Below are 24,522 nucleotides of genomic sequence, written 5' to 3' on the forward strand. Positions count from 1 at the left end.
ACTGTCAGGAATGCAGGCAAGAGATGCCCTCATCTCTGGTCGTGGGCTGTGCCCACGTGCCCTCAGCCGGCCTCGCTCCAGGTGGCTAGATGGACAAAGTACACATTCCTCTGAACAGTCTAGAAAATACAGATGAACATCTGGACGACGTGACCCGCGTCCCCTCCAGCGCTAACGCCCAGTCCTCCGGAGTCCCGGGTCGGCTGGTGCGTGTCTGTGTCCCTCGGAACTCAGCGGGGTGGCACCCACATTTGGGGTCTGAATCTGATCCTACTCTGTGATTTGGGGACAGCTGCTGGTGCGCCTGGCGGATACGCAAGGAGCGTTTGGGACAAGCTGGCCCGGCGCCCGGGCCCCCATGTGGCTCTCAAACTTGCTGAGGATCGTACCACTGAGAGGTGAGGTCTGTCTCGCTCCTTGAACCCGAGCTCCACGGCCGCTTGATGGACAGAACAGAACACAAGCGAGTTCCAAGCCACACTTACAGAAAGGGGCAACTCCCACTCCCTGGGTCCTGGGACACGTGCTCCCGGGAGCCAGCACCATGCTGCGTGGAAGCCCCAGCAGCCCCCGGGGAGCCCTCTGCCGCCGGGCCTGGATGCAGATGCATGAGCAGAAATGACCGTCGTGAGCATTGCCACTGCCGTGCAGCAGCACGTCCCTGGAGCCCTGGAGCCCTCGCAGTGGTCAGGCCCGTGGCACGCCTCTGCCTCACTGCAGCAGTTGGCCCAGGGACAAGTGAGCACGTGGTCCGGCGCGTCCCTGGGAAGCAGTGTTTGGGACGCTGGGAGGGTGGCCCCCCTGCCCGGGGGCCCAGAGCCCCAAGGGCTTTCAGAACTCGTCACCATGGCCCCTGGGCCAACGCTGGGGTTCTGTCTCTTGTAGCCACCCGGGGCAGCCACTTAGCAAAATGCGTGAGTCATAGTCTTGAGCCTCAGTTTCTCACCCGTTAAATGAAGACAGCACAGAGCTCAAGATGGTTACTGGGAGGCGTGGTCATCAGCACAGAGAGTGCTGGGGCAGGGGCAGGTGTGCAGCCTGGCCCTCCCCACCCCGCCCTCTGGCACACTTCTCCAGCGATGGCATGAGCCTCTCCTACCAGCCCCGACTGTGGGCCGCATGCGCTGCACGTGCTTGGAGGCCCTGCACATCTAGCGCACCCGTTCTACAGGTGGGAAAACAGAGGCACAGAGAGCCGGACAGTCAGGCCCCAGCGTCTGGGCTTTGGAGCAGAAGTCTGGGATGAGCTGTGTCACTAGAGGAGACCCCTCCCCCGCCGGCTGTGTCCCCATCTGTGAAATGAGAGCGCTCTCAGCACCTGCCAGGGTCCAGGGCTCTCTGATCCATCCATTCGGATGGCCTTAGCCAGCCTCCCCGGCTGGATAGGGGGCCCCAGCAGTGCCTCCCCAGGCCGTGAACCGGGCCTCAAGCCTGGGCCTCTGAGGTGCCAGAGAGAGAGCTCTGAGCATCCACAGGCATGGCTTGGGGGAGGTGGGAGCCAGACTGGAGCCCAGAGAGGGGCGGGGCTCGTCCAAAGCCAACCACAGTGTGACAAGGGGGACTGACGGGGGCCACTGGGCACTGGGCCTGCGGAGCATGAGGGGCCGGCTCTCACACTTCTCTGGTGACCGGGGACTCCCTGGGCAGGTGCAGGCTTCAAAGAAGCTTAGGCAGCTCATGAGCACTAAGCCCCAGGATCGCCCTTGACCCTCCCGTGCACTTGTTACAGCTTGGCTCGCCTGAACCCTGCTCGAGGACGAGCCCCCGCCCCCCGCAGGCCCCAAACCCTCTCATTCTGCTGAGTGGCCTTGGATGGGACAGTCCCCTTCTCCATGCCTCAGTCTCCCCATGTGCAAATGAGGGAGTATCACGCGTCTTTTCACGGTGGAGTCCCGACTGTCCTGTGAATGTGTGCAATCATTTACAGGGACCCCACCCTTAAAGGTTCTACTAGCTTCCTGTTTTCTGACTAGAGAATGGCTTCATGCTTGTTGTAGAAACTCCAGCACAAAGAAGACGCAAGAGGCAAGAAACGGTTGCCCAGCGGTGGGGGCGGAGGAGCCGCGGGGTCAGCCCCGCAGGCTGTGTCCCTCCTGTGAGGGCTGTCCTGCAGGAGGGGCTGCTGGGATCTAGTCGGTGAACCCGCCACCTGCTCTCGCCCTCCAGGGAAGCATGTGGCCCCGAGGCCTGTGTCCCCGCGGGAGCCCCAAGCCGTCACTGTCACTGTAAACCTGCAGGCAGCAGCTGGGTGTCGCCTGGGGTGACTCCCCCACCCACCTCCCGAAGGCCCAGGCAAGCTGGCTTGTGAGGCGGCTGGCCAGGGACGACAGCCCAGCAGTCAGAGCTGGGGCCTGACAGGGAGCAGAGTCTCGCCTTCTTGTGGGGCAGCTGAACGGCCAGTGTGCGCACGGGCACCAAATGGCCTGACAGAATACATTTTGGGGAAATTCAGCCCAAACATTCAGCTCATTGGAGCTACAACCTCAGGTTACTTTTTTGAAAATTGCTTTTAATTTAAAAAAAAAAAAAAAAGGAGGCAAAGCCCATTGAGGCCACACTGCTTCCCTCTTAACCATCTTTTGATAGAACTTTCTGGAGTTGGTCCACGGTAAAAGATTTTTAGGATGAATATCTCACGTTTCTATCAACTAGAAACAAACAAAGCAAAATCAATAATATTTAAAGAAGGGACGCCTGGCTGGCTCAGTCTGAAAAGTATGTGACTCTTGATCTCGGGGTCATGAGTTTGAGCCCCACATTGGGTGTAGGTTTTACTTAAATACAAAAAAAAAAAAAAGAAAGAAAAAAATATATATATATATAGGAGCGCCTGGGTGGCTCAGTCGGTTAAGCATCTGACTCTTGATTTTGGCTCAGGTCTTAATCTCACAGTTTGTGGGATCAAGCCCCTTGTCGGCCTCTGCCCTGACAGCATGGAGCCTGCTTGGGATTCTCTCTTTCTCTCTCTCTCTCTCTCTCTCTCTCTCTGCCTGTCCCCCGCTCTCTCTCAAAATAAATAAATAAATAATAAATGTTAAAAAAAGAATATTTGTTAAAATTTCTTTTTTCACATTTTATTTATTTTTGATAGAGACAGAGTGTGAGTGGGGGAGGGGCAGAGAGAGAGGGAGACACAGAATCCAAAGCAGGCTCCAGGCTCTGAGCTGTCAGCACACAGCCTGACACGGGGCTCGAACTCACAAACTGTGAGATCATGACCTGAGCTGAAGTCGGACGCTCAACTGACTGAGCCCCCCAGGCGCCCCCCCCAAAAAAGAATAAAGAAAATAAACAGCATTTTACATTTCTACAGTTATTATCCGATTTGAGGGAAACACACCAAAAACCACACCTGCCCCCATCCAGGCTTATGAACAGTCCCCCTTCCCCAGGCCACCAGGGCCCATGGACACCACATCGGTCAAACTGGGGGCTGAGGAAGGTGCCCATGGGACCCCTTCAGGAAGAGGAGATGCCCAGGGTAGATCCTCCCCATCCCCTTGACGGGTCTGGCAGCACAGGTATGAGCCCACTTTACAGAGCAGAACACGGAGACCCAGGGCCTCAGACCTCTCCCCCCTCACTGCCTTCCCTGGTTCCTTTCCACGAGTCCATTCATTCCACAATGTTCCAGCGTACTGCCTGCTCCCAGTTGTAAACTGAGATGGGCGGGTGGTAGGGTGTGGGCCAGACCCCAAAAGCAGAGGCCACGGCTTCAATCAGCTCCCCAAGGCGTCCGTGTGGGTTCTCGCTGCCTCTCCAACAGCCGCCCACAAGTTCCTTCCTGGCCCCTTACACCTGCACAGGGGGAGCCACAGTCCTCTCTGAGATTCAGCACAGGCTTTGGGGTCGCTGTAGGGGCCGTTTGCAGGTAAACAGGGAGGGCTCCCTGGAAGGGGGGCTGAAGCCTGAAGGTAAGAGACCCTGGCATAGCCCAGGCACTGCTCCCAGTCTGGGCCTGGACGCAGAGAGGCTGGGGCCCTGGGCAGCTGGAAGGGCGGAGGGGGGCGGGGGGAGGTGGTAAAGGGGTGGGGCTTGAGGGGCCCAGTTCCAGCCTTGATCACCGCAGGGCCTCCGTGATCTCAGGGTGATCTCAGGAAGGTAGCAGAACCCTCTCTAGCCCCCAGATGAAAACACTAAGCCTCGTGGCATCGGGGTGGGGGGGACTGTCAGAGTCACAGGCTCTGCCATGGATGAGGGGACAAGGTTTTGGGGCAGGGGGTGGCCCAGGCAGTCTGTCATCTGAGGTGGGCCAAGTGCCTTCCCCACCTGGGCCTCAGTTTCCCTCCCTGCACACAGTCAGTGTTGCCGGGCTCTCCAAGAGGCCCCGGAAAACATGGACGGATGCGGCAGCCCAGCACATGGCTCATATCAGCCACGGACCCACCTCTAGAACCGACCCCAGTGGCTCCTGCTGCTTCTGATGGCTTTCGTGGCAGGTGGGTGTTCTGAGCTGTGACAAGGGACACGGTTTCCCGTCGGATGTGGCAGAGGTCTTGGGCCACCCCAGCTGCCTAACAGTACAGGGGGCCAGCACCACATGCTTGAACACCCAGAACCCACTACCCAGCTGTAGACCAGCGAGAACAGTTTGTGTCCCTGACCTCGATGCCATCCGTCAGGGGCTGAACTGTGCCCAGACCCCCGCCCCCCAAATTCAAGTGCTGGAGTCCTAACCCCAGTACCTCAGAACATGCCGTTTTCGGAGACAGTACCTCTCTACAGGTAACCAAGTTAAAGTGAGGTCAGAAGGGCTGCCTCTAATCCAGTAAGACTAGTGTCCCTATAAAAAGGGTAAATCTGGGCAGCGACAGAAACGTACAAAGGGACAGACGGCCATGTGAAGTTTGGAATGAGACAGCCACAAGCCAGGGAACTACCGGAAGCTGAACAGAGGCCTGGAATAGATCCTTCCTAGGGCCTTTGGAGGGGACACATCTGCTGGCACCTGATCTCAGGCCCCGAGACAACAGGTGTGCAGTTCTAAGACACTCAGCCTGTGGCGCCCTGTTACAGCACCCCGGAACATACCGCCCTAAGTGGCCAGGCTCAATCTGGCATTTGGGACTCCTGGAGGCCTGGGCCAGCCGGTCCCACCTCCCCTCCCACTCACAAGCAGAGACCAGGGTTAGTTAGCCCTGTGTGCCAGCCCTGGAGATGGGCTGGGGGCCTCTGGCAGGGAATTCTGGGGCTCCAGCCTAGTGTGGTCTAGAGGGAGCAGGGATCACAGCAGGCCCTGTGGGCTCACCTGGCTTTCCCATGTGGCAAACGGGATATACTTGCTTGGTCAGGGGAACTGAAGAAACTCATCATGTGTGGTCCACCGGTCTGAAGTGGGGACCAGATATTATGGGGTGACCGCAACTCAGACCCAGGAGAGGGGAGGGTCCCTCACTTATTCCACTGGCTCTGAAAGCAGAGGCGGGGATGGGCTGCCCTGCTGGGACCCTGCTCTGTGGTTCCAGGAGAACACTCACCTGTTTGTGCCACCTGCCAGGCCCTCCAGAGCCAGTCCTGTCCACCTGGGCCACCTTCTCAGGCTTCATGAGCCAGGGACTTCGGCTGTTCTTCAAGCCTCCAAAATATTCCACCTCAGGACTTTTGCATCTGCTCTTCTTTCTTCCAAGATCACTTCCTCCAACTCCGCAAGAGACAAGCCTGCTTGGGAGCAGCCCTGAGCCACCCAGTGCCGCCTCTGCTGGGAAGTAGTCTGAGAGCCCCCTGGGCTAATGGCCAGGCAAGGACGCGGCGCCTGGGCGGGGTGGGGTCAGAGGGAGAGGAAGGGGCGGGCTGCAGCTCCGGGTCCAGCCCGGACCACGAACCGGGGAGCTGGACCGGGGGCTGAGCCGGGAGAGGGCAGGTGCCCCGCCGCGTTCGTGAGGGCACAGCCAGACCCCAGGGGTCTGAATCTGCCCCCACCACCCGGGGTTCCTCAGTGAAGACCTGCAGCATCGACCCCCCAGCTCAGAGGGCCTGGCCCACAGGGACACGGATGGGGTTCACATGCGCCGCTCACGGAGGACACCTGGCCTGGGGAACCGGGGTTTTCGGAGGGGCGGGAGCCGAGGGCAAAGCCCGTGCAGAGCCCTGGAGCGAGACTTCCTGCACCGCCAGCTTGGCCCCCTGGGGGGTTGGGGCTCCAGCGGGGTCGGCCCCGCCCCTGACCTACGGGGCGGGGCCGGCCCTAGGGGACGTGTCCCGGGCCGCCCCGCCCCTCCGGCTCAGGCCCCGCGGTCCCCGCCGAGCGGCGAGGAAGGCAGGGATGCACGGGGCGGCCTCGACCCCTCGCCGCAGGGCGAGGCCCGGGGGGCGCGCGGTGGACGCCGAACCCGCCCCGGGAAACGGCACAGGTGAGCGCCGGGGCTGCGGGCCACGAGCGAGGCTCTGCACCCATTTCACGGACTGGGAAGCCAAGAGGCGCGCGGCGCAGCGGGAGCGGGGAGGGGGTGCGCACAGCCGTGGCGGTGGGGGCGCGCAGCCGGGAGAAGGGGCGCACGGCCGCGTCCGGGGAGGCCCGCAGCCCGAGACCCGCCCGAGGACGACCCTCTCCGACCCTCCCCTCCCGCCCAGCCGGCGCCCCAGCGGAGCCGAAGCCCGGCTGCAGGCCGCCCGAAACCAGGCGGCGGCGGCCAGCCGCCCCTCCGCGCAGGTGCGCGCCCGCTCCCGCTCGGAGCAGGGGAGGTCGGTGCGGCCGACGTGGGGACCCGGCCTCGCTTAGCGGGGAGGCGCTCCGGTGCCCCGGCTGGCCCCCCACCCCCAGTTCACAGGTGAGGAAACTGAGCCTGGCGGGGGAACGACTCTCCGCGGTCGCCAGGCTCCCGGGCCAGGGACGAAGTCTGGGGTCTCCGGAAGTGGGAGGACTGGCACTTAGCGTACTTTGTGACTGATTTCGAGAATGTTTTGAAGAGGGTTCACCTTCGTGCTTTGGCTGCGGTGTGGGCAGCTCGTCCGAAGCCCCAGGTTTGGAGGCTGGCTTTGCCGCATGAATGCGCCTAAAGCCTAACTGAGAAACAGAACCAGAGGTCCCCGAGGCTCACTTTAGCGGACACTGCCCCCTCCCCCTTATGCCTGAAGGTCTCTGCACACCTGTGGCCCAGGCCAGGCTCAGGACTGGGCTCTTCGCACGGGTGGAAGCGGGGCCTGGAGGAGCCCCCCTGGGTGCTGCCAGTCCTGCTTAAAACAGTCCCCACCCTGGGGGCCCTGGTGGGCAGCTCCTTCTCAAATGGGGAAACTGAGGCCCAAGGAGGCAAGTTGCCGGCAGAGGAGAGGTGCTTGGCTCTAGGGGCAGCCTGGCCTGGTGAGGTGGGTTTATTTTCTTTGACTCCCTGTCCCCCTAATACCGAATTTGGTGCGTGTGACGACCGAGTGAGTGTTGCCCCACTGCCGGGGAGGTGGGTGTTGACCAAGAGGTGGAGAGACTTGCACAAGACCAGCCTAGGACGGGGAAGGGGAGGCCCTGATGCGTCTGCATACAAAAGACTGTTTGCTGAGAATCCTGGGGGTGGGGGGTGGGGTCTCAGAGGCCAGTCCCCGCCCTCAGGCTTTCCCCGCCTCCGATCTTAGGGCTCAGAGTCCTCTGGCCGCCCTGGGGGTCCCAGCCCATTAGCCCTTCCCCAGCATTTGGGGTTGAAAGACACCTCTCACCTGGGATGTGTCGCTCTGCTTCTGGCCTCAGTTTCCCCACGTGCTTAGTGGGCACTGCATGCCTGTCCCCGGCCTTGTGGACCAGTCAGGGAGAGTCAGGAAGGCCTGTGCACCCCCCACCCCCGCCACAGTTGTTCTGCTCCAGGGTAACACAGTCACCCCAGACCCCACCATCCCCCTGCCCCATGGCCCCAGTCTTTTGAGCTGTGAAATGTGTACCCACTTGTCCCTGTGGGGTTGTGACAGTTTGGCACACGCTACAACCTAGCGGTGGGGGCGGGGGGCGTGTTTTTCCTTGCCGTGGTAAAATGGACGCATCACTCTGCTCTTCCAACGTCTAGCCGCACGGACCTGGCGTCCCGGGGTCCACGTTCTTCCCTCTTCGCCCAGGTGTGGCTGGTGAAGGGCAGAGGCTGGCTCACAGCAGGGGTTAAGTGTTTGTTGAGTGGAGGCCGGGTGCCCAGCTCGCCCTGGAGGCCGCCCTTCCGCTGCCCACAGGCCCCCGCTGGCCCTGGCCCGCATCCCGGGCTGCTCCAGCACTCCCTGATGGGGGAGAGTGTGCAGGAACGCAGCCCTGCGGGAAGGACACGGTTCCAGCAGCCAGAGGTGACCCCCTCCCACTTCTGGAAGGGACTTGAAGGAGATGCCTGGGAAGGGGGCCGCAGGAGGACCCGGATGATGAGGGCGTGCCATGGGCGTGACTCCTATATCCCTGCCGCACCGCTGAGCCGCGCCCACTTCACAGAGGACAGACCGAGGCCCAGGGGGAGCGGTGGGAATTCAAGTGTGGCCTCCTCGTTCCGAGGTCCAGCCCCGCCTTCTGCCTTCACGTTCCTTCCCCCGCCCCTGGAGCTTTGGGTGGCAGCTCTTCCTGGGTGGGAACCAGCCTGAGTCTGCTCTGAAACACACTGGGGATTCCGCCCGCGTGGGCTGACCCACCAGCTGCGGGGCGTGCCGGGAGACCCCGTCTCCGCTGTGGCCAAGGCCCGAGGCCCGGGCCTGCCCTCGGAGGGGACAGGAGACGTGCTCAGAGAGGGCGAGTGTCTAGCCTGAAGACACACAGCTGGGGCTGTGGGCCCCCCCACGTGTGGCTGTCCCCCCCTGCTGGGGTCTTGGGGGTCCCACCCTCCATAGAGCACATGTCACCCTTTGAACTCTCCTCCTTGGGTTTCCCTTTCCGTTTGGGGGAAACCCAGACGCAGATCAAGGAAGCAACTCTCCAGTGTGGCAGGGACCCAGGCCCGTGGTGAGCGGGCCCAGCAACCTGTCTCCCCAGCCCAGTCCCAGTGCGCCCCTTCCCAGAACGGAAAAAAGTAACCGATTTACCAGGTCCTGCGGGGCGGGGGCGGGGGGGAGGTCAGGGTTTGAGGGCAGTGTGGGCTCCGGGAAGGAGGAGGACGGAGCAGGCAGGCCTGTGGCCCAAGGTTCCAGATAAAAGATTAACAAGCAGACTTGTTCTTTGCCCTGCTGGCCATGCGGGGCTGGGCTGGGGAAGCACCATGGCAGGCCCTGCACCCCCCCTCCCCAGGAGAGGGAGCATCCTCCTGGACCCGTTGGGGCGGGAGCTGGGGACAAGGGGCGTTCCAGGGCAAGTCTGCCCTTCACTGTCCAGGGAGCCCCTAGGGTGTGGTTTGGGTTTGTGTCTTCTTTGCAGTGAATCCATTTACTTTGTTTTTCCTGCTTTAAGATTTATTTGCACCTAGTAAAAAAAAAAGGCCATGAAGGGCCCAAGGAGCAATGCACCCACGGTTGAGGGGTGCATAGGTCCAGCCAGAGAAGGGCTGGGGGGGTGCAGCGCCAGGTGTCTGGGCCAGCCACAGGTGGGCGGGGCCTGGAGGAGAGGACAGCGTGAGGGTGTCCTGCAGGATGCCCAGGGGCAGCGGGGTGTCTGTGAGGGTTTTCAGCAGCGACAGGAGGAGGTGGGATTTGCCTCTTAGATATCAAGGGAGGGGCTGTTGGGAGCCAGTGATGGGGTCTGGGGTCTCCAGGACGGGGAGGGGTCAGTAAGGGCTGTGAGCAGAAGCTGGGTTTGCCGTGTCAAGGGCCATGGTGTCAAGGGCCCGCTGGCCCATCCGCCCGCCGTGGTGATTCCTCAGGACGTCTCTGGGAGGGGGTCTTGGGTGGACGTGACTACAGCCCCCCGCAGCCCTTTGGCACTCAACCACCTCCCTGCCCTGGCTGTGTGTCACCAGTTCTGTGGAAGGGTCTTGTGGGGACCCTGCCAGTGTACACGGGGGACATCAGTTTCCTCATCTGGAAAATGGGCTCAGCCCAGAGATGTGTTTGCTGGCCTTCTGGGCTCAGGGAAGGGATGCCGGAAGAGACCCATAGGAGCCTGGGGGTGTCTGGGGTGCCATGGGCTGGGTGCTCAGAATGAGGCATTGAGCCCCCTCCTGGGGAGTGTTTCTGAGCTCAGGCACTGCTCTGAGGTCTCCCTGGGGTGGCCTTACTCTTCTCATGACCCTTGCGGGGGGGCAGTTCACCCTGTTTTGCAGGTGGGGAAATTGAGTCTGAGCCAGGGGAGGCCCAGGTCCAGGACTCGAGTCAGACCCGGTGGAGAGGGCCTGAGGTTTGGGGGCTGGGGGCTTCCCAGCAGGGGCAGGAGCACCTTCCCACCTCAGCATCCTGTCCGGGACGTGGGGCTCCCGGCCGGCCCCCCAGGGAAGGCATTCCCCTCTTCTGGGCAGGGCTCCTCCCCCTCCTCTCACCACGATTATTCCTCTAGCCCCGTGTTTGGCCGGCCACACACTGATGCTGTGGCTCCCTGCCTCTGACGGGTGTGAGCTCGGCTCGCTGCCTGGAAATGCAGAGTGTGAGGCCGCAGGGCTGGGGCACAGAGCCAGGACTGCACTTCAAGCCCCCACTCGGAGTCTCTCGGAGACCCGCAGACCCCCACCCCACAGTGTGCTCACTGGGTGGGCTCTAAATCCTGTCTCCCGTCTGGGGGTCGGTGCCGCCCCTCCCCCTTCCCTGACAGCCCCCTCTCTCTGTCCCCTTTATGGCTCTGAGCACCTTAGGGAGAATCACTTCTCTCCTTTCAGATGTGTGACCCATCCCCTGGGTGGAGAAACCCAGGATGGGCATCCTGGCCACCCCCACGGGAACTGGCAGCAGCACAGGATGTGAGTGACAGCGGGGCCCTCCCCCAGCCCGTGCACACAGGGCGAAGCAGTTCCTGAGATGGCAGTGCTGTCTGGGTACTTCCAGAAGGGTCACAGGCCCAGAGCAGCAGGTGCGGGTGGCAGGGGGGGGGGGGGGGCTGCCGCAGAGCCCGAGGGGTCTAGGCTGGGCCGGGCCCTGGCTGCCAGGCGGTGACATTCAGCAGTGACACTGGCTGGAGGCTCTCTTCCCTTGTCTTAAATATCACAGACGCACCCGCAGAGCTGAATGGATTTATTACCACACCTCCCAGCCTGACCCTGCCCTTGACACTTCACCAGGCTGCTTCATCGCCTCTGCTGCCGCTCTGGTCTGTCCCTCAGGGCTCCTGACCTTCTTGAGAAAGTTCTAGGTGTGCAGGCCAGGCGCTTGGTGCGGGTGCTGTGAGCGCTTCCGGCCTCTCCCCCTGGCCAGCCCCCTCCCCAGGCGGGTCACACGGGGGGCAGCACCGAAAGAGGCTGCTTAGCGGCCCCAGCCCCAGAAGCAGAAGTGGCGGCTCTAAATTGAGGACTAGGAAGTGTTGGCTCCCTGGTGACCCCGGGGGAGGGGCCACGTGGCCGGCCTGTGGCTGCTGTGCTCCGTCTACCCAGTTCCAGAATGCCCCGCCCGCCTCCTGGCGGGGAGGACAGCCGGTGTCCGTGTCCACGGGTCCTGGTGGGGGCGCTGGCTGCAGCCCGGTGGCTGGGACAGCCTTTCCGTCGATCCTGCCTTGGCGCCTGTCGAGGCCAAGTGTGGCGGTCAGTTAAGAGCCCAGAGTCTGCAGCGCTCAGTCCCAGGTCAGCGAGCAGAAGCGGGCAGCGTCCACCTCGGGGGCACCGGGTGGGTCCCCTGCCCTCCACGCCGGGGCTCTGCGCGCACACGCACACACCGCACCCGCCCCGGCACGCCAGTCTTTTCCATCTTGACCAAGCTAAGGGGCCAAAACAATACCTCGCATTTTAAATTTGCACTTCTTTGATTGACACAAGTATTTTCCTGGAATTTTTAGGAGCTTTATTGAGATGTCACTCACCCATTTAAAGTGTGCATTTAACGTGTGCAGCTCAGTGGCTTATAGTACGTTTTCAGATAGGTACAGCCATCACCACAGTCCTTTTTAGAACGTTTCATCACCCCGGAGAGAAGCCGCGCGCCCTCCAGCAGTCTCCCCCCCACGCCCCCCGCACCCCCCGCCCATGGCTAATCTACTTTCCGCCTGTGAGGATTTGCTTGCCTCTTCCAGACACTTCCTATAAACAGAGTCTGACAACATGAGGTTTTGTGACTGGCTCAGGCACCGAGCGTCCCGTCCTCATAGGGTTCGGCCACACCGTGGCCTGTGTCGCTGCCCCTCTCCTTTTTGTCGTCTGGTGCTGTTCCAGCGGGGCTTGTACCATTTTCTACTTATCTGTCCACTCATCCGTGTGGACGTTGGGGTGGTTTCCACCGTTTGGCTCTCGGGAGTGACGCTGTTGTGTGTGTGTGTGTGTGCAAGTCTGTGTGTGGGTGTGTTTTCATCTCGGTTGTGTTGCTGGGCGGGGCGGCGCCCCGTGTGACCGGCAGGAAGGGGGCTTCACGTGTTGTGTTCCCACCTGCAGGGCACGCGGCTCCAGGTTCTCCACCTCCTGGGGACACCTGGTCCTTTTCAGGGACGGGGGCTTGCTGGATGTGAAGCAGGGACTCCCTGGTGGTTTGATTGGCATTTGCCTGAAGGAAGGCCGTTGAGCATCTTCTCATGTGCTTATGGGGGCCACTGGTGTGTCTGTCGAGAAATGTCTGTCCAGATACTTTACCCATTTTTATTTTTTTTTTTTAATTTTTTTTTCAACGTTTATTTATTTTTGGGACAGAGAGAGACAGAGCATGAACGGGGGAGGGGCAGAGAGAGAGGGAGACACAGAATCGGAAACAGGCTCCAGGCTCTGAGCCATCAGCCCAGAGCCCGACGCGGGGCTCGAACTCCCGGACCGCGAGATCGTGACCTGGCTGAAGTCGGACGCTTAACCGACTGCGCCACCCAGGCGCCCCTACCCATTTTTAAATTTGGTTATTTGTCTTTTATGTTGGAGTGAGTATAACGGGGCATCTGGGTGGTTCAGTTGGTTGAACGGCCGACTCTTGATTTCGGCTCAGGTCATGATCCCAGGCCGGTGGATCGAGCCCCGCCTTGGGCTCTGCACTGAACGAGGGGCCTGCTTAAGAGTCTCTCTCTCTCCCTCTGTCACCTCCCTCTCTCTCTCTCCCTCTGCCCCCTCCCCGCCCCCTCCCCACTCTCACGCGCACTCTCTCTCTCAAATAAAAATGTTTTTCATTTAGGGGCGCCTGGGTGGCGCAGTCGGTTAAGCGTCCGACTTCAGCCAGGTCACGATCTCGCGGTCCGGGAGTTCGAGCCCCGCGTCGGGCTCTGGGCTGATGGCTCAGAGCCTGGAGCCTGTTTCCGATTCTGTGTCTCCCTCTCTCTCTGCCCCTCCCCCGTTCATGCTCTGTCTCTCTGTCCCAAAAATAAATAAACGTTGAAAAAAAAAATTAAAAAAAAAAATGTTTTTCATTTATAATTCAGCATAATAACTTCTGCACTCTAAACACAAGTCCTTTATCAGATATACACTTGACAAATATTTTCTCACACTCTGTAGCTTGTCTTCTTACTTTCTTGATCATGGCCTTTGAAGCACAAAGATTTTTAATTTCAGTCAAGTCCCATTTATCTATTTTTTGCTTTTGTCGTTAGTCTTTTGGTGTCGAATCAAGGTCAGGAAGATTTATCCCTCTGCTTTCGTCTGAGAGTTCTGCAGATTGAGCTCTTACGTTTAGGTCTGGGATTCACTTGAAGTTCGTTTTTGTGTCTGGTGTGGGGAGAGGGCCAGCGCTGCTTTGCCTGTGGATGTTGTTGCCCAGCGCTAGCTGCTGGAACACCGTTCTCTTCCCGCTGAACGGTCCTCATGCCCTCATCAAAGCTCACCTGACTTTAAGAGTTCATTTCCGCACTGTCACTTCTGCTCCATTGGCTCCGGGTCTGGCCCTTTCTCACCGTAGCTTTGTGGAAAGTTTTGAAACAAGAAAGTGTGAGTCCTCCAACTTTGAGGTTTTTCAAGATAGTTTTTGTTGGAACTATCCTAGGTTTTCTGCATTTCCTTAAGAATTTTAGGACCCTCCTGTCAGTTTCTGGAAAGGCAGCAGCTGGGACTCTGGGAGGGGCTGTGGTATGTCTGCAGAGGAGCCGAGGCTAGTGTGGCGGTCAGTCTCCCGGCCCGCGGGCACGTGCGACTTCACCTCTGGGCAGGACCTTTATTTCCGCCCGCAGTGTCTTGTAGTTTTCGGGGTTTAAGTTTTACTCTTCTTTTGTTCATTTTATTCCTAAGCGATGTATTCCTTTGGACGCTCTTGTAAATGGAATTGCTTTCTTTATTCCACTTTGTTCCCTGCCACTGTGCTGAAATATGATGGATTTTCGGGTGTTGGGCTTGCATCCTGCAGCCTTGCTGGACTTACGAGTTTCTGTAGGTTTTTAGTAGATGCCTGGGGATTTTTGGATTCAAGATGGTGTCAAATGGAGGTTTGCTTCTTTTCTGATGTGAATGCTTTTTATTTAATTTTTTTTTAAACTAATTGCCCTTCCCCTGGTTTTTGAGACATTGGTTTTTCTTTTCTGATTTACCTGTTCCTTTCTTTTGTGATTGTTGACACTGTCTTAGTAATTTGGTAGTGCCATCTATCAGGGAAAGACCTGCTCTGGGACAGGTACCCGCACCCCCTGCTCTGCTGCTTAGTCCCGGGCCCCTCCCCTGTGGAACCTTGGTTTCCTCGAGGCAAAATGGAGACGATGATTCTTCTCCGCTGTCCTCTGAGATGGTTAGGAGTGCTGCACGAGGCTAGGAGTGAGGGTGCTTCTTGGCCAGAACATTCTATCAGAGCTGCATTGCTGGTGGGGGTAGTGATGCTGGTGTCGGACACCTGCAGACGGGGGCCCACATCCTCCCAGCCGCAGGACAGACGGGGACAGCTGCGGCCAGTTCCCGAGGTGTGTCACCCAGCCTTGCTGTGCCTCAGTTTCCCCATCTGTAAGGTAGTGATGGACTGCCCTGCTCACAGGGCTGTAGCCAAGCACCCACTAGGTTCCAGGAGTCAGCGCCCCACCCCTTGCGCAAAGCATGAGGGCCCCCGGCTCACATTCTGCCCCACATTTCGGCCCGTGAGCCCCCCTCCCCCCAGTTCTCGGTGGGGCAGAACAAGGGGTGGACTAGTGCAGCCAAATGCTGTCACTCACAGTCACTGCCCATGGTGAGGCCTGGGGCAGCCGCGGCTCCTCCTGTTTTCCTGACAGCACGAAGCGGGGCCGATGCTCAGGGCTACTGCCCCCTTAACAACCTCGCCCTGAGCGGGGCAAGGCCAGCACAGCTGGACAAGGGGTGGCTTGACCTCCCCCTGCCTTGGTTTCCCCTCTGGGCAGGTTGGATGTGCCAGGCATGTGCGTGTGTGGCTGTCCCGAGTGACAGCCGCTGTCCTGGGCGGTCCTGGGTGTGCTCTCCTCCCACAGCCTATGTGGAGCCCCCGTGGCTGTTTCCAGGTGGGCGTGGCCTTGGGGGGCACTCTAGCCCCCGGGGGGGGGGGGTGTCCTGGGTACAGGTTTTAAAAGCAGAGCCCGCAGGGTTGGCTGGCGAGTTGACTGTGGGTCAAGAAGTGTCCACGTGTCAGGGCTGGAGCACGCAAGGAGCCGGCCTGGTGCTGCCGTCCGAGTGAACACGGGAAAGGCCACGTGTCGCGCAGCCTGGCGAGTGCAGGAGCTTGGCTGGGTCACAGCGTGCCAGGCTGACGGCAGAATGTCGTGGCTGGTGCCTTCCCTGGGCGTTGTGCTGAGCAGGGGAGCCAGACACAGGGCACGTGGCTGCGTGCGTATGTCCGTGCGCACACACGTGTTCAGAAGGTAGCCTGGTGCCATCTTGCTGGTCCCGAATCCCTGCCCTGCAACACAGGAGCTGTGTAGCCTCGGGAAGTGACTTAGCCACCCTGTGCCTCGGTTTCCTAACCTGTCAAGTGGGGAGAGTGGTGGCTGCCCAGGAAGGCACTGTCCAGGTTGATGTGTCAGTGCACGTAAGGCGTGCGTTCAGCATCCGGCACTCCGTAGGCTCCCTGTAAGCGCCAGCTGTTGTCATTGTGGCGGTCTCATGATGGTGCTGTGATTGCCACTCCGTTCATACCGTCTCTGTACGTCCTTATGGAAGGACGGCTGGCTGGCATTTGTCACCAGGCTATGCCTTGCTTGGCTGCACGGGTCCACGGCCGGGCACATTGGTGGTCTCTGTACACGTGGGGGTGAACGTCCTGGTGTAGAAATCCTGGCTGCAGATTCGTAATTCTTTCCTTTGGCTAAATTCTCGGATGACCCACGACACAAAGCTCTTCACACATTTTCCCATCCAGAAAGGTCTGGATCCACGCAGAGCGGGCGTTCCCAGGCCTCTTGAACTTGGCACATGGTCTTTTTTCTCTTACGATTGGCCAGCTCGAGGGGTGAGAGACGAGGTCTCTGAAACCGCACATCCTCAGCTACTGTGCGGAAACAGATTCTTGCCTCTCGGCTCCTTGCGTTTTTTCTGTGACGCGCGGGTTCCCACGTTAGCCGTTGTTGTTTATTTGGGGTCCGCTTTTGTGGATGGGTACGAAGATACCAACCAGCAAGGGGGTTGAACCTTCGTCCTGCGCTCTCCAGATCTCTTCCTGGTGGTTTCACCTGAGCTTGTTTGTGTCTTAGTTATTGGAGCAATGAAAGTTCTTTCTTACTTTTCACGCACACTGCCCGTCTCTCCCTTCCCCTGTTTTTTCCTTGCTTCTGCCTTTGGAGCTACGCTTAGATACTAATTGTGTGCAGTTGACCCTTGACCAACACAGGAGTTAGGGGTCCTGACCCCCATGCAGTTGATATTTGGATATAACTTCTGACTCCCCGAAAACTTAACCACTAATGGCTACTGTTGGCTGGAAGCCTTACTGATCACATCAAGAGCTGGTTCACACCTATCTCGCGTGTTAGATGGGTTATGCACCGTATGATTACAGTAAAGTAAACTAGAGAAAAGAAACGTCATTAAGAAAGTCGTAAGTGGGGCGCCTGGGTGGCGCAGTCGGTTAAGCGTCCGACTTCAGCCAGGTCACGATCTCGCGGTCCGGGAGTTCGAGCCCCGCGTCGGGCTCTGGGCTGATGGCTCAGAGCCTGGAGCCTGTTTCCGATTCTGTGTCTCCCTCTCTCTCTGCCCCTCCCCCGTTCATGCTCTGTCTCTCTCTGTCCCAAAAATAAATAAATGTTGAAAAAAAAAAATTAAAAAAAAAAAAAAAGTCGTAAGTCAGAGAAAATCCGTTTACAGCCCTGTCCTGTAAAAAGTCCACACTTGAGTGTACCCGAGCAGTTCAAAACCGTGTTGTTCAAGAGTCACCTGTGTTTGCTCTTCTTGTCTTCTGACACAGATGCGTTTTTTCAACACTGTGGTCTTTGGAAACTCTAAAGTTCACTTAATGTTGGGATCTGCTCCGTGTTGGCCCCCAGGCCACCGGCCGAGTGGCTGCCACACCAGATGGCCTGGGCCGTGGCACCTTACCCAGGGCGTCGTGTGGCTGTTGGAGCAGCAGCGCCCTTCCCCGCCGGGGCTCCTTCCCACCCTCTGCCGTCCAGGGTAGGGTCCTCATCTCTGCTCTCTTCTTCCCTAGGCACGTGCACACGGGTGCAGCCACCCCCGCGGGGCACCCTTCAAGTCCTCCGTGGCGACGGCACTTCTGTGGGGACCGTCCTCGTGTTCCACTGCCCCTCAGGCCACCAGATGGTTGGGTCCGGTCTCCTCACCTGTGCTTGGAAGGGGAGCATCGCCGAGTGGTCTTCAGTGAGCCCCGTGTGCAAGTGTGAGGCCCGCGTCCCCTGAGCACCTGCGGGGGGTGGGGGGCGGCTGGTCCCGTCATATGGGGCGCGAGCGTCCACGGAGGGGATGCGGTGGCTACAAGTCCCCGCTAGGCCTCTGTAGGGTCCCGACCCCGCTGCTGGCAGCTGGACCGCCCCCACTGGGCCCCATGTCTGCCCATGGACTCCAGGCCCAGCAGCCTCAACCCTTACTCTGCCACCGACTTGGCCTGTCAGTACTGAGAGCTTGTTTGAGCTGTTCTCTGTCATCTTTTAAGCGGGCAGCTCTGTCTGTTCATTCATTCATTCTTTTATGCACCCATGCAGCAGACCTTAATAGGATATTATATGTGCTATGGATTCTAGAACTGGGGACACTGCGGGCCAGGACGCTCGCAGCCCCGGGCTCCCCGTCAGGGGACGAGATGGCTTTTTAGCTTTCGAGTTGTATTTGTTGTACAGGGTGGTGAAGGGTTTTCCAAAGGGAGGTCACTGTATCGTGTTGACGTGTGTCGGGCATCAAAGAGGGCTTCGTAGCCAACACGGTTTGGAACATGCTGGATGAATAGGCTACAGTACTTCTCAGAGCCTTTCAAATGCTCGTGTGCTGGATCAGTCTCTGAGAAGGAGGGCGCCCATCCGGATTAGGCTCCAAGATAACAGGGATTCACTGACAAGGAGCTTTCTCTCTGAGGGCCCATAGCCCTCAGGATGGGCATCTCATACGGCACTCCCTGTGGAGGGGGGGACCCAGGCCGCGCTGGCCCGTCGCTCTGGGGTGGGACTCAAGACAATGGCACCTGTGTTCTGGGTGCTTGTCGTGGCCGGGCAGGAAAGGAAGGCCCTAAGAAGTGCCCCACACGATTCCCCTCACCCCCACGGGCCAGAAGATGGATATACAGCTGCAGGGGCGGCCGGGAGAGCTCTTGGGTCTGGGTGGCCTGTGTTCAGCTGGGGCAGGGGATGGGGGTGGAGGCAGGGCATGAGCAGTGTCCCCGCAGGGCAGGGTGTGCAGTGTTGCTCAGACTAGGACCCTGGGCCTTGTCTTCCCAGGATGCCCGTTAGAACCCGGTAGAACACTGCTCGACCCATAGCTGAGGTCACACGGCTGTGAAGCAGCAAAGGCCCTTTGGCCTCAGACACAGGCATTCTTCTTGCTTTTGGGCCTCCTGGAAAGTGAACTGAGAAGGCATGTGGGCCCCTGAAGGGTTTGCCAGCTTGGAACACGTGGAAGCAGGCCACTGCTGGCACGTGGCTGCCATGGAACCAGGGGGCTATCACTGAACTCCTTTCAGAGCTTTTCCGGGTGTGCTGCTGTGAACTCCTACACACCCTCCGAAACCCTGCCCAAGCACCCCCCCCCCTTTAGGGGACAGTGTTCCCTGACAGCCCCAGCCACCAGCACCTACCTCCCTGCCTCCCCCACGGAACGGGGTTGCTGAGGGCCTCGCGAGCCCTGTGCAGGAGATGGCCTTGTCTCCCTCACAGCCGTGCCGCCGTACGAGACCTTCGGCTTCAAGGTGGCCGTGATAGCCTCCATCGTCAGCTGCGCTATCATCCTACTCATGTCCATGGCCTTCCTCACCTGCTGCCTCATGAGGTGCATGAAGAGGAGTGAGCAGCGGTCCGACAGGTACGCTGGCCCCAGCGGCCTCCAGCCCTCCCTGCCGCCCGAGCCTGAGGGCAGAGGGCGCTCCATGGGCACTTGCCATCCGTGCCCTGGGCCTCTGGTGGGTGTCCAGGGGCACTGGGGCTGCCGGCTCCTCAGGGAGCCCGGCTACCGAGTGCTGCCCCACAGCAGCCTGTGACGCACAGAGCCTCCGGAAGGTCTTTCCTAACCAGGCCGCACACATGGGTCTGGTCTGGGCCTCCTTCAGTCTGGGTCTGCTCGCGGCCTGGGCTCCGCGGTGCTGGGTGAGCAGGGTGACGAGCCAGAGTCCGGCTCATCAACCGCCTTGCAGAGGATTTGGCATCCTGAATGTCCTTCCCCCGTCTCTCCCCAGGGCAACCCAGCTGTGGCTCCAGCTGCAAGCCGGGGACTTGGATACGGTGCAGGCCTCCTACCTCGGCCTCAAGGGCCCGAACCATGGCGGCGGTGGTGGCAGGGACCCCGGGGTCCGCCCTGGCCAGGCGCACGACAACTACAGCTTCACCACGTGGGCACGGGCACGGCGAGGGGGGCATTGGGCGTGAGGGTGGGGGGCCCAGCTCGGTCAGGACGCCCGTCATCCCACACGCTGCCCAGCCTTACCTGAGCCTCAACTCCCACCACCCGGTGCCTTCATCCTGGGAACTCAGACCTGCAGCGACAGGAGGTCCCCTCCCGGGGGACGCAGCAGGGCTCTGGGTCTCGTGCTTCTTGCACGGGCACACAGACTTTCTGAACCGTTACGGGGACATTCTCTTATGTCCCTTCCTCTGACTCCCGGAGTCTGGCCAAGGCTGCACGTGGGCTGCAGATACAACAGCTCCCGGTGTTTCTAGCCTTCAGCATGTGCCCTCTGACCCCAGCGCTGGGGCTCCGGGCGCCTTCAGTGGGGCGGGCCGTTTGTTTTTGGCAGCTTTGTCTCTTGCGGGTTCTGGGACGCCAGGCTTCTGCATGGCCACACTCAGGCTGCATCTCCCGGATGTGCCCCCTGGTGGCTGTGCTGCTGTGGGTCACAGACGCAGGTCAGGCTGGCGCCCTGTGGTCACATGCTCTGGGGCCTCTCGGTTGAGGCGTCCACGTCACGTGATGAAGAGGGGACTCTGCAAGGGGCCACACTGCTCCCCCCACGGCCCTGACCTGTGGCCTGGGGGTTACACATGGTGATTCTAATTGTGCCGCGACTCTGTCCTTCCTGTTGTGAGGAATGAGGATGAGCTCTGGCTGTTTACTCACTTTCTTTTTGGTTTTGCTGTTTGCACGTCACTCTGAACTCTTTCCTGAACTTTATTTTGGGGAGATGTCAGGAGCACACAGAAGCAGACGGAACGTGTAATGGGCCCCCTGTCACGCTCACGGTCACTGTCCCCGACCTCATGTGGGTGCACGTTTCCACAGGCTCCGGTCCTTTCCATCCACCTGTCCCCGTCTGGTGGCCTTGCTGCATGGCGGCTGCTGCAGCCTCAGGGTCCTCGGTCAAACGGCCAGGGTCTTAGCAGTGCCTGGGCCGGCTGGACAGGGCTCGGGGAGTGCCGGCCGTCACCGTTCATCCTGCTCTTGTCTTGAGGCGCGGCTGTGGTGCAGTGGTCTGGCCCCGTGTCTGTTTGCGACCTCCCGGGCCCAGCGATGGCTGGAGTGTGGAGTCTGGCCCACGGGGAGGCGCTGATTTCCTGTCTCCCTCCCTGGAGCTCCAGATGCACCTTAGACACACGCTAGGCGCACGTCACGGTGGCGTGGCAGAAATGCTGCCTCGCCCCCTTTCCATCCGTGCACCACGTGGTCCGCGGTCCCCAGAGCGTCGCCCCAGAGGCTCCAGCCACGGCACTCGGGTTTGGGTGAATGTCTGCACTTACTTAGAGTGGTTTTCCTTTCTCAAGATGACATTTGGGACCACCCAAGAATGGACTGTTGAGGTCAACAGTCTGGATGTTTTTATTTCCGCGTTCTTTCCCCAGGAGCCCAGCACAAGTTATCTGAGCCGTTTTCACAGCAGCTGCACCGTCACCGGGCGTCAGGACCTGTCTCCTGCTCACTCCCTTAGCAGGCGCCAGCTCATGCTCCTCGGCGGCTCCTCGGTTAACGCTGAGGTGTTCCCCACACCACTGCTGTCACTTGTATTGTTGGCTTTAGTCCTTCGGGGTTACTCTGCGCGTCGCCTACTGGTGACGGCTGTTCTGGGAGCTCTGTGTGTCCTTGGGACAGAAGCGTAGCCACGGCCGCAAGTGCCTGCCTTTTTGCTCCGGCTGCACCGCGGGGTCTCGGCTGATGCATTCTCCTCGCGGACGGTCAGCCCCCCCCACCCCCGGCAGGTCTCAGAGCTTTTCCATCGCCCCCTGCCCGGTGGCACCTTCCCTTCCCGTTATAGACCGTGACACACTGTGCTGTGTCTTAGCTGGGGACGCACCAGTTCAGTGGGGGAGGAACGGCTGTCTCTCGGATGTGCCTTCCTAGGTAAGGCCCAGGGCCTCGAGCCCCCCATCTAGGTCAGTGGGGCTGTCTGGAGGAGGCCGGGTGTGCCCCCGGCATTCCTGTTTTCTGTATGTTTCCCAGCAACTCCCGATAGGCCAGGCACTGCTCTAACCTTAGCGGCGGGCACCGTTTCCATCCCATTTTAATAGAAACTTGTCCAGAACCGCACATAACTGCTAAGCGTGAAGCCGAGTTTGGACTCCGGCTGTCTGGCTCCAAAGTCCACAGCCTCACCCACCAAGCCGTCTTTCCTCTCCGCTAATTAACCGGTTCATTTACTTATTCATCAAACCAACATAACTTCTTAACTCCTACTACTTCCTAGAGCTTTTCTGAGAGTTAAGTGTGGGGGGAGCAGAGATCCAGGCAGGCTTCCTGGAGGAGGTGATGCCTGTGGTGAACAGATGGGGAGAGTCTGCATTTGGGGGAAGGAGAGAGACAGCATCTTAAGTGGGGGCAGGAAGCAGCAGGGCAGCGTGAGCAGGAGACGACCCGGTGGATGGGGCTGCAGGCTCCGGTCAGGCTGAAGAGTGTGATTGGTTTGTGGGTTGGGGGTGGGATGCACAGAGGAACCGGAGATACAGGCAGTGGGTGACCTGGCCCCAGGCCACCAGAGGACAGCCTGGAGGAGCAAAGCTGTCTCTGCCCCCAGCAACGGGGCCAGGGAGAGGCCTGGCCCCTGTGCTTTCTGCGCACGCTGAATAAGCCCCCTTCCCCAGCACCACCCCAGGAAGCCCCTTCCCAGCTTGGAAGGTGGGCATGCTGCTGCCTGGACCACATACCTCGTAGGAGTGAGGGGTCTGAGGCCCAGGGAGGGGCGTCCTCAGGCTCAGGGCAGTTCGGACCCTGCCCCAAGCCCACTGAAGGCAGGGCCCAGGTGCCCGGCATGGGGGCAGGGGCAGGTTACACGGGGTCCCCGCTCTTCCCCCAAGCTTTGCCTCTTCTTCCTGCAGAGACCTGGGTGAGGGCACCAGAGAAATGGCTGGCACGGCCCGTGGCGTGGACAAGGACCCCTGGACCACCCATCCTGCTGGCTCACCCCGTGCCCAGGTGACGGCGCACACGGCAGACCCGGGGCGCACCCTGCCTGCCTCCTGGCCCGCTGCAGGAATGTCCAGGCAGCATGCGGCCTACGTCCCGGGGTGACTGAGGCAGAGGCCAGAGCCTGCCCTCCGCACTGGGAAGCCCCGGCCAACCCCACCACCCAGCCACCTGCATGTCCACCTGTGCCCAGCTCAAGAGTGGTCAGTGAAATCACCTTCTGGGGTTAGGGATCCCTCAGGGTGCTGAGCTGGGGACGCCAGTGGGGTGTCCGGCCCCGGGGACGCCCAGCCAGAACGGTTTTTATAGATGGGCTCCCTTGGAACCAGCACGAAAGGTTCCGGAACCAGGTGCAGCCCTGCCTAGCCTGCTCCTTTAAAGAAACTGGAGGACGTTTTAAGCAAATCTCACGTGTAGCAGAGCAGGAGGCCGGGCAGCCAACCTCTCGGCTCCCGCTGGCTGCCTCATCTTCCCCGCAGGCCAGGCCGGGGCCTGTGAGCAGGGGCCCAGCTGGGGTGCTGCCTCTGTTACCTGCACAGTAGCCACAAGGGGTGAGAGGTGGGAAATAAACCATCCTGACACTGGGAAAAGAAAGATAAAGACCACTGTCTTGATTTTCAATCTCTGTTGTACTCAGGGTGTAAAACAACTCCCTTATTGTCACTGCTGCTCGGGGCCCCGGGCTTGCTGGGGCTCCGTCGGGCAGTGCCATCAGCAGCCTGCTCACAGAGACCGCAACGGCAGTGGCCGTCTCGAGTGGCCCGGGTCTCCTTGCACACTGGGGGCTGGTGTCCACGGTGAGAGTCCTGAGTGCCAGCCATGCCCTCCGGGGCCTGGGAAGTCCTGCCGGGTCACTGCTGCTGCATTGGCCAGCCAGCAAGGGGGCAGCTGAACTCCACTTCTGGATGGGAGGAGGACCAGGCACAGCGGACACCTTCAAAGCCATCACAGTCCCCCAACCCTGAACTCGTCAAACCAGTTTGACGGGAAGATGTCCTGTCTCTTACCACCCAGCCCGTCTTCCTGAGGGGACAGACAGACAGCATACCTGTGTGTCCACACCCATCAAGTGTGGCTCTAAACGTTTGCACCTGCTGCTGTGCTCCTTCAGGGCTCACTGCTCAGCCACGCCTCTGAGTGGCTCCTGGGGGCTGCTAGGTCCCACCCTCCACGTCCACATCTGTCCTGGGCCGGTGAAGATCCAACCTCCAGTCTCCTGCATTTTGGGGTGGGATCTGTCTGGCCATTGAGAAAAGTCACTTTGGTTTGTCCTCTGACCTTCCCTGCTTCCTGCCCGGAGCCTCCGCAGCCACACTGGGGCCGTGAGGAGGGCAGCCTCTGGTCCTCAGGAGCCTGGGCTGCCCCCCTGAAGCCATGATTGCGGTGTTTCCCATCACTTACAAATATATCCTGATGCAGGCTACCCGGATTGGTCTGTCTGTCCCTTGGCTCTTGTGGGAAGCCACCTGCTGAGGGACCCTTGGGTGGTTTTCAGCTGTTGCATTTGGTGCCAACATCCTTTCTGTCCTGGGATGCTGTTCCGTAGGGTGGGTTTCAGGGTGGGATCGTGAGGCCAGAGGGTGTGTGCAGCCCTCACCTGGGCACGAGGCAGCTTTCACGCCGTGCTCCCGTGGGGGGGTGCCGAGGGACACCAGCTGGGCAACGTCGTTTCCAGCCCTCAACCTGAGCAGTGCAGGCC

General features: G+C 60.0%; 1 protein-coding gene and 1 long non-coding RNA gene across 4 annotated transcripts; both read left to right on the top strand.

The window, feature by feature from the left end:
- The first annotated feature begins 3,807 nt into the window (after positions 1–3,807).
- On the top strand, positions 3,808–5,600 carry LOC123592891. Its single transcript, XR_006709995.1, has 3 exons — positions 3,808–3,914; positions 4,300–4,439; positions 5,498–5,600. It is a non-coding gene; the product is annotated as an uncharacterized LOC123592891 (long non-coding RNA).
- A 612-nt stretch (positions 5,601–6,212) lies between these two features.
- SUSD3 (sushi domain containing 3) lies at positions 6,213–23,413 on the top strand. Of its 3 annotated transcripts, XM_045468327.1 has the most exons (6): positions 6,239–6,350; positions 10,686–10,766; positions 17,485–17,673; positions 19,157–19,301; positions 19,672–19,824; positions 22,736–23,413. In XM_045468327.1, the coding sequence occupies exons 2-6, from the start codon at positions 10,721–10,723 to the stop codon at positions 22,926–22,928; spliced, it is 726 nt and encodes a 241-aa protein (XP_045324283.1). In that variant the 5' UTR covers positions 6,239–6,350; positions 10,686–10,720; the 3' UTR covers positions 22,929–23,413. The 3 variants fall into 3 exon arrangements, with proteins under 3 accessions (XP_045324280.1, XP_045324283.1, XP_045324282.1); XM_045468324.1 differs by lacking the exon at positions 10,686–10,766 and having other exon boundaries at positions 6,213–6,350; XM_045468326.1 differs by lacking the exons at positions 6,239–6,350; positions 10,686–10,766 and adding an exon at positions 10,810–10,876.
- The last annotated feature ends 1,109 nt before the right edge of the window (positions 23,414–24,522 follow it).

This window comes from Leopardus geoffroyi, chromosome D4 (genome assembly GCF_018350155.1).
Source record: "Leopardus geoffroyi isolate Oge1 chromosome D4, O.geoffroyi_Oge1_pat1.0, whole genome shotgun sequence".
Taxonomy (NCBI): Eukaryota; Metazoa; Chordata; class Mammalia; order Carnivora; family Felidae; genus Leopardus; species Leopardus geoffroyi.